Source organism: Empidonax traillii, unplaced genomic scaffold, assembly GCF_003031625.1.
Source record: "Empidonax traillii isolate 1590-97213 ecotype Southwest subspecies unplaced genomic scaffold, ASM303162v1 scaffold138:size3245559, whole genome shotgun sequence".
NCBI classification, from domain to species: Eukaryota; Metazoa; Chordata; class Aves; order Passeriformes; family Tyrannidae; genus Empidonax; species Empidonax traillii.
In genome coordinates, this window is record NW_020955331.1 from 134,167 (window position 1) to 143,664 (window position 9,498).

A 9,498-nucleotide genomic window follows, 5' to 3' on the forward strand; every position below is an offset into this window, starting at 1 on the left:
ATGCGTGGACTTGGCTGGGCTGCGCTCAATTCTCAGCAGAGAATGAAACAGAACTCTGGAAACAAAAACCCCCAAGAAAAAGCTTCTGATGTGGCTGTAAAATATGTGTAAAACTGCTGGAATTTTTCCATCCTGGTTAACTGTCCCAGAATAGTCTGAGTTGGAAGGGACCCACAAGGACCTATGAAAGGTAGAGAACCAAAGCAGGTCCCTCAAATGCCAACTGTGATGATGTGGATAGGGAATACACACCCGACACAGAGGATGGGATGTTCATCGACTCAACACAAAAACTCCAGGAAGAAATACTGCAATTCATGTAAGTTTTAAAACTTTATTTCAAATACCCATGGTTTCCTTTTATATTATCAATGTGCTAGAAGTTCACACTACTGGCAGAATACAGGCAATTTAAAATATACAATATTCAGACACATTTATATGTAACAGAAATTATGGAATGTATTTACAGACATACAGCACAGGATGAAGCTTTAAAATCCTTTACTCTATTAATTACACGTTTACACTGTTTTCAGAAATAACAAAATTAGAACACTTTGTAAAACATCACAGTATCTATACAAAAGCATTTTTTAGATGTCCAAATTCACCTTTCAAGTCCTCTGTTTCTGAAACAGTTTTTCAAAGAACCATTTATAGTCATAAAAGGGTAAAAACACCATTTGCCATCCTGCTGCTACCAGAGGTGCTACAACAGAGGTGCTCTGGTGCCGTAAAGAGTTGACTGATGGATTTTAAGCAGGACACCGGGGGCGGGGCCCCCTTCAAAGGGGGAAGACCCAAACTCTGCCCCAACCCCCCAGTGCCAGGAGGGCTTCCAAGTGCCCAGGATGCTCCACCTGGAGCGTGTAACCTCACCGAGCCTCGGACGCTGCCCAGGGCTCCCCAGGTTTGAGGATGGATGGACCCCACACAGTCAGTGCAGGAATACCAGCAGCACAGAACACTCAGGTGGGTCCCTCCCACATCCTCACACACAAACGCCCCAGAGAGGAAAGACAATCACCTCTTTGCTTTAACAAAGAACTTTCTATGTTTTCTTTCAAATATTCTTTTCATGGGATACAACAAAAATTGCACATAAATACACTGGAAAATCCCAACCCATTTTGCAAGAGAGAACTGAACTCAGTTTGGTGTAACACATTAAATAAACCATGTGATGAAACATCAGGTTTGGATTTTTGTCCTAAACACCTGGACCAGATTTAGTGCTTGCCAGCATGAAAACACAGGATTACAAACGTCAAACTAACACGATCCCCTACACTGAAACTGCCAGAGTGAACATTGCTTAGAACAAAGCACCCAGTGCTGGGGACCCCCCACCTGCTCAGCCTCCAGACACAGCCCTTCCACGGGCTCACACACAGCCACGCCTGAGATCCACAGGCAACAGCAAACAGCCCTTTCCTCTGGCCAGACTCAAGCCCCCACCCCACAAATTCCTAAAATCTAATATTAATGAAATGTCAAACTTCCACCAACCTGAATAGTATTAAGTTTCATTCTATGAAGTGCTGGAAGCTGGACTGGGGCAATCACCACACCCTCACAATTCCATGAAGGGACTGGTTTTCTTCCAACAGGGATACTTAAATAACCCACGAGGGGTGTGCTGTGAAATGCAACTTCCCTGTAACAATACAGGTGACCTGATGTTGGAAACCAACACAAAGTCAGTGCCCCCCCCCTCAAATGCTGTGCAGAGACAAACACACCAGGAACACCCGTGTCTGTGTCTGTGCTGTTGCCTGTGAGTGGCAGAACCTTCCCCTCAGCAAACTGCAGAGCCTTCACACACCTCCATTATCCCCGTGAGAATGAGAACACTCCTCACAAATGAAATTAAATGAAACACAAGAACTACTTTAGGGGGAAAGAAGGCCTGTCTAGAGCTGCTTTTCCTGTGGGTACTGTGAGTTACTGGCGTTTTCATTCCTTGCAGGGCTCAGGAAGAGCACAAGGAGGTTTCTCTTTGCAGCCGGGCAGTTTTAAACACCCTCCAGGTTTTCTCCACTTGCAACGTGATCAACCAATGCCAATAAGAAGCAACTGAAATACTTATGTGAAATAAGGGATTCAACAGTCACCACAATGGACCTTGAAAGAAATACAAGAAGCAAAACAAAGTGGACACAAAACTGCAAATCAAAAGGGAAAAAATGCAGCTGAGTCCTTGGCAGCTTCCACCACAGGTTTACTTCTGCAAGAATGACTTTTAGCTGACCTGTTCCCATCTCTTCTTCCTTTATCTGCATAAAATCCTCTTAGTGTATCCTGCTTCAAATGCATCCCCGAATGGCCACTGATGCCTGCAGTTGCTTCCAGACTCCAAGCACCATGTATTGGTGGCATAACATTCTGGGATGCTTGAAATGGGGCAAAACCTGACAAAGGAACTGCATGGGGGGAGAGCTGGATTTTGTGAGGTCTTTTTTTTGGAGAAAAAAAAATTACCGCTATTGATCTAGTAGTGAGCTTGGCCTCGTCACTGGGACCACAGCACACAGAGCTGTCCTTGTTTTGCACATCAGTTTTCCAAGAAAATGCAAAACTTGTGGGCTGCCTCTCCCCTTCCTGTACGCTGAATTTCCATTTTTACGTTAAGAGGAAGTAAGTAATGGCAGTTCTGTAAAAGCACCACATCTCTCTACATAACCTCCAACGACAAAGGGCTTTATTGAAAGCCTTGTCAACCCCCCAAAGAGAAGCTGTGTTTGCACAGGCCCTGCTCTGACAACACCCAGCCCACCCAGGGAACTCACTGGGCTCTTACCCCGATACATTCTGTGCCTGCAGGGGATGCTTCAGCCCCTCATGAACGGTGGTTCATGATAAAGGGCCCCTAAAGATCAGCAAGGCAGGCTGGAATTGTTCACACTGCAGAGAAATACACACATGATTCCAGTGAGACAGGGGAGATCTCCATCCACTGATGCTGGAAAAGTGTTCCAATAAAGACACCGTTAAATCCCCAACAGAAAGTGAACCCAGCGGGAATTCTGATGGGATGAAATACCGTTACAACAGGTCTGATTTAGTAGCTTTTACTAAGGTGTTTTTGGTGGAGAAAACATGCAGTAATTTTTCCCTTGGGAAAACACTAATATTCCTTTTCTTCAACTTTTAGTAATGAGGACACGCCGACATGAGTTACAGCTGTGTGAGGTTTGACCCTGTTACCAAACACTGCAGGTTAAGATTGTGTGATGCAGCTTTTTAAATATTATAATAGAAATAGCTGTTGTTCTTTGGAGGCAAAGAAACTCCTATTTATTTGCACCCTGTGGGTAAGGAAAGAAATTTAATTCCCCATGTGCCCACTGCAGCAACATCCTTTTTTTTTTACATATTCCCCTATGAATTGCTTTCCAAACTCTACATCCGTATCTTCCACCTGCAAGGTCAGTTTCTACAGCTGGCTCCAACAGCCAGCCACTGGAATTCCTCGCCCTCCTCCCAACCCTCATTTTTTTTTAAATAAGGGGCAAAAAACCTGATAGTAAAAAATGTTACTGGAAACTGTTGTGATCTCCAAAAAAAATGGAGAAATGAAGTAAAACATTCCTGTCAGGAATCACGGAAACTCATTTCCTTAGAACAGAGCTCTGTGTGTTTGGATGCACTGCATGGGCAGTAAAGTCTTCAGGTCCTTCTGCTTAGCCAAGGTAACCCAAAAGGTCCCGGAGGTCTTTACACAGCAGACAAGTGGTGAAGTGGCTGCTGCTTTGGGGGTGCCAGCTCCAGGAGCGCCTGGACAGTCACAGCTACCTGTGTCAAACCCTTCTCTTCTAAAATATGCAGAGGCAAACATAATTGCTCCTGAATGGGGAACAAAACAAAGACAAAAACAAAATGGATGAAAACCGCTCAACTGAAAAGAAAAAAAAAAATTAGGCAAAAGGTGACTGAAATATGAAATGTTATGGACAGGCAGCACACACACACAGGGGTAGGACATGAAATTTCTGCTTGTGACTTAAGAACCATGACTTTGACTACTCAAAGAAGGTGGCCTTCAGCTAATCCCTGTGTTCATTTACTAAAAAATTCTACAGATAAGAATTTGAAAATGGATTGTGGGAGAATAGGAGGATAACAAATTGTCCTCCCTCTCTGCCCACGCTGACATGCCAGTGGTTTCTGAAACCAGAAGCAGATGAACTGGAGGAGGGGGAAGCTTTGCTTCAACACCATGAACCTGCTGCAACCCAGAGCAGGAGAGGAACCACAGCAGCACAGCTTCCTTTCCAAGTCACACCCCTTTGGGAGGGAGTCCTCACGGGACAAGCCTGAGGGGAGCCCTGCTGTGAGCAGGGAATGAGTCACCACCACTCACTCACATCCCAGAAGTGCCCCCGGCTTAGCGGGTGACCCCCAAAATCGTTCTGAGGAGTAACAGGAATACGCAAAATGCAAAAAGAGGTTTCAAAGTGTTTATTAACAGTTGTGCTATTCTCAGTCTAAGATGTACTTAAAGCCTCATCCTACAAAAGTCCTTGGCACTTCCTGGCCATCCTCACTCCACAACAGTCAGGATACATGTCCAACAGTTCTCTGTATCCGTAGAAAACAACTCAAGCGTGTCCTTCCTATAGAACTACAGAGACTATTTTTCATGTGTTATTTTTGCATTTCTCCGCTCCTTGAGTCTTTACTGATTTCTGATGTTAAAGAAATCCTTCAGCACAAACAGTGGCAGCCAACAATCCTCCCGTAAAGCTCCGAGTGGAGAGAAAACAAGTGAACCCACACTGAAATTCTCCCAGGCAGCCATATGATCAGGCTAAAATAGATTTTTCTTCCAGCAAATTTATGTTACTTTGAAAAAAGTGTGCTTTTTGAGAAAATACTTGTAAACTTGAGGAAATATGCCTTATCTTTCTTCCTTATGTATGCAAACAGATAAGGGAAAAAGCTTTGGAATGACTCCATACCACAGACAGTAATGACAAACAAAATTTAAAAACTGGAAGGCACTGTTCGTGTAAAACCCCTTGCAGCTTTTATCACAGTGTTCACTAGAAGTTAAGAAACATAGGAACCGAGTTCATTCTAGTTCATACCAGTAAGCAGTGCAAAAATAGCTTACTTAAAAATAAAACAATCTCCCCCTGTCAAAGGTCCCCTCTTTCCTCAGCGATGTTTGGCTTGGACAGAACACTTTGTGTGGCTTGGACAGAGAGCAGCAGCTCTTTGACTTGCTCCTTTGTTAAATACTCACTTTGTGGTACAAGAGCTTGTGAGATCCACTTACACATAACACATTTTACTGGTAGTGACCACATTTGCAACTGAACTCTTGTGTATCTTAAACTGTGCTTCAGAGTTGTTCCAGGTTATCGCTGGAAGGCCAACACCACTTGCACTGGGCTTACAAGCCATTTACCGCACTTGCAGATATAACAGAAATGTATTGAAGACACATTTGGAACAGCCATTTACTGAACACTTACCTGACACAGGTCTCTGAGCAGAGCTCCCTGAATCAATCTACACTCTGAGGAGACACGGTCTGTCCCACACACACCAGGAGCACCCTGAAGCTCTGAGGTGTCCCTGAGACATTAAAGCATTAAAGCACCAGGATGCTTTCCCTGGGGAGGGAAAAGCTGTGAAGCTTTATGGAAGACTTCCTGAGTTTTGTACAACAGTGAAGAGTGCTTGTGCAGCCAGGGCTTATATTTCTGCAATTGCATCACACAAGGGTTTCTGAAAATGACACGGTAAGAGGAAGAAGGGAATAAACATGGAACAAGCTTATGCTGGGGCGCCCACGATCCAGAGGCAACTCAACAAGTTTTTGGTAAGTTTTATCCAGAGCACAGTAAAATGCTATGACATTCTGTAGCATCTGATAGAATCTTAAAAGACTTCTTTCTGTGCCAGAAAACTTAAAGCTGTTGAAGGGCTTAATTTCTCTAAAAATTTCCTGCTTGAACTGTGGTGAAGTTCAAGCAGCTCAGGATTCACTGACGGTTCTTTTAAAACTCCTGAGTCAAAGTAATAAAGCAGATTCTATAAATTTGAGACATCAAATGCTCTCAGAAGCAGGATAACAGACAGGGGTTAAGAAAAAAATAAAGCTACAAAGATCTGTGGACAAAACTTACCAGACCGTGTCTCCTAAGACTGTGAGATCTCATCAAGAACACTGAAAAAAATACTTCACATTGTTTAACATTTTTCATCAGATAATCCTTGGGAAATTTACCAAAGTGGGTGCAATTCCCATTATACAGATGGGGAAACAGAGGCACAACCTGACAATGCAGTTTCCCAGTACTACACCACAGGTCAGCAGGCTACAGAACGCAGCCACGTGTCCTCAGCTCAGCCCCAGGTCTAGCCCAGGGACTGCACCTCCTCCCTTGTAAAGCATTTTATCTGCTCAGTGTGACACAGCAAATACAAATGTGAATGAGGTCACAGATGGTCGTGTGGGTGCAGCAATGTGTTTGCACATTGTACCTGTCACCTCTGCCCCATCCGTGGGAAACAAAGCACTTTGTACACACAGTCTTGACAAAACCCAAAATCTGTTCCCAAGCACCGGAGCGGTGGAGGGAGGGAGCAGCACCACTATCCCCCAGCTAGAGAAAACAGACCCAGCGATAGAACATACAGAGCGTTAGCATTAGAGTGCAGTAAAACACCACAAAGCCCCAGAGCTGAACGGAAAGGGAGACAAGACTGGATTCTTCTGAATCTGTCCCCAGGGAAAGAAGAGTCTCAACTGTTCTTTTAACGCTGAGGTTTAGCTGAAGAATGTCAGAAGGGGAACAAAGATTGTCCTGTCCAGAGTGTGTGAGCAGGAAGGGAAAACAGACAGAAAAAAAAGGTCAGTCAGTGAGCCATAGCAACATCCACGAAGCAGTTATCAGACATCTCAGATACAACCTACACGTTCGAGAAGCACGTCACAGCTGGTTAATTCTCACACACAAATTTGCAAGACTCCCATTGCAAAGAACTCAAGGTCAGTGAGGTGCCTGTCACTTGTAAAGCTCAGATTATTCCTTGTTGTTAAAAACAGCAGTTTACACACCTTAGTGAAAATAATTTTTCTCCAGAAATGAAGAGGTTACAGGTTTCTGAGCTTCTGCTGGCGCTGAGTACTCACCAAAGCTCAGCCTCCACATGTAACTTAGATAATGAAAACGGCAGGACAAGGAATTATTTGTGTGTAACTGATGCCTGAATGCAGCATCCTGCAGAAATATCTATTACTAATTAGAGTTTAAGAGTTGTGTAATTATTCCCACTGTGTGTCTTTTCCCTCCCTTTCCCACAGGTAGCTGCTATAATCAGTGAAATCTAGAAGCATGTATCAATCTGTTGAACTGCCAATTTCCTTTGATCCGAGGGCTTTAACCACAAAAGCTTCTACAGAAATGGCTGCTCTGCTGCAGTGCCTGTAATCAGCCTCTTCTAAAAGCAGCCTTCCCCTTAGAAGGCAAGTATTCCTACATAGATCCATGCTTTCAGAAAGCCTTTTATTTTTGTAATTAGTATTAAAATGAAAGGCTTTTTTTTTCAAGAAAAGCACACCAGGCTGCCAAGCCACTCTCACATACAGGTATCTTACATTCACATCTCAGTGGATATGTAATGCAGACATGTGAGAGCAACTTCAGAGCTCAGGTGGGGGTGTTCCAGGAAGTTTTCCCAGAGAGACACTCCTTGAACTATTTCACATTAAAACAAGATACACGAGAAAAACAGGAGGGTCCCAGAGAGCAGGTGTAGCAGATAGAACAGCCTGGGATTACAAGGGACTTTTTCTTGATTGCCTTTTTTGTTTGTTTAAGTGTGGGTCATTTCAGGGATCTGCTCTGTACTGCAATCCCATAAAAATTACATCTTCATCCTTGAGGGAGCTATAAATAGGGAAGACGGGATGGAATTGCACAATTTTGCCCCGGATGAATTTATATCGTGCAGCTCTGCTGGGATCAAAAGTCCAAAGTTTCTGAGGGGACCAAAATAGTGCAGGATCTCAAAGTAATAACAATCACTTAGAACTTCCTCCCACATTCCAACACAATTCACCAGTGAGCCAAGTGAAATTGCCACACAACTCAATAAACATGGCATCCTAAAATCCCAGTGGCTCAAATGCCCGCAAATGAAACTATCTGAAAGCACCAGAAAACCCTGCATGACTGACTAAAGAACTGCCCTTAGATGTATTTGGGACATGAGCCACGCTCTTATTTCAGAATACTAAAGAAAGAAACACCCACCTACAACAAAAACATTAATGTTTAGCAGTGTAACAACCCATCATCAATTAGTGCACTTACAGAAAAATTCAGAAAAACACGATGTATTAAAACTATTTCTACTGAGACAGCTGCTCTGTAAGACAAAGTGCAAAGGACAGGACAGCATAAAACAGCATAACTGGACTAACAGGGTAAGATGGACTATTTTTATATGTTCCCCACCTAGATTTTCCAAGTTTCAAAAGGGGACAAGGAATAGCAAAGACAGACTTCTACCACTGGTACATAACAAAAGAATTAGGATCTATGCAAAGACAGCTACCAACCAGCCCATAACACTGCAAATGTTGGTAAGACAGGAGAGACATTCACGTAAGAGAATTATTGTGAAGGAACGTGAAAAGCTTTGGAATAAAAAGAACATATGAAAAACATTATCCAATTTTTATCCCACTTTTAAGCTGCCACATATCTAATCTTAAGAAAATGTAACTGGTTTTGGAGAAAAATTTTCCAGTTCGAAAAACAGAATTGACCTGCATCAGCTATTATGAATTTGAGGTACAACAGTGACTCAGACCTCTGATAAACTATATCTGACTTCATTTTGCTCTGGAAGACCCTGCAAGATCAGTCTGATCTGTATTGCAGGACAGCTCAGACTTGAACCTTCTCAACTTTTGATCATTTTGTTTTAATCCAAACTTTCAAAGAAGGTTCTACTTTCTGCAGCCCACACAAAACTGCATCCGAAGCGTTACATCAGGATAGCAGAAATATGTACCTGAGGCACTCCAATCCTTCTGCAAGCTTCCAAGAAATTCTCCACGTTTCGTCTGCATTTTGCCATTGTAAGTTTAGGCTGCAAAGAAGCAAAGGCAAACAGTGCTCTTAACTGGCAAGATTTTAAAATATTTTAATTTTTTTATTTAAATAAAACTCTTAATAAATCTCTTCACCAAAAACATACTGCACTGACATAAGCTTGACATAAGTTAGACGTGCCCAGTCTAACTCAAAGCAGGCTCTGCTGAAGTCTGCTTTTCTTAGAAAATCAAATCCAATTTTCAAAGCTGTTTTATGAAAAGCAAAGTTATGAATGCTGAATGTTTTTTTAAAAAAAGAACAATCCTATGCTCTTCAATATTTATGTACCCAGTGTTATATAAAACTAACACTTTTACATGATTATTGTAAAAAATGGTTTAACTCTACTCCAGCCAAAACCAGCACATTGGCTTTC

At 42.8% G+C, this 9,498-nt stretch overlaps 1 protein-coding gene across 11 annotated transcripts in view; it reads right to left on the reverse strand.

Moving 5' to 3' along the window:
• Positions 1-2,274: 2,274 nt before the first annotated feature.
• LRCH3 (leucine rich repeats and calponin homology domain containing 3) overlaps positions 2,275-9,498 on the reverse strand; it is a 64,017-nt gene continuing 56,793 nt past the window's right edge. For 10 of the 11 annotated variants that reach the window (XM_027883962.1, XM_027883958.1, XM_027883959.1 and 7 more), the window contains 2 exons: positions 9,040-9,117; positions 2,275-6,821 (listed from right to left, as the gene is read on the reverse strand). In XM_027883962.1, coding sequence (XP_027739763.1) covers positions 6,621-6,821; positions 9,040-9,117 — 279 coding nt within the window. In that variant the 3' untranslated portion in view covers positions 2,275-6,620. The remainder of the gene's footprint in view (positions 6,822-9,039; positions 9,118-9,498) is intronic. The other variant, XM_027883957.1, reaches the window with a different exon arrangement.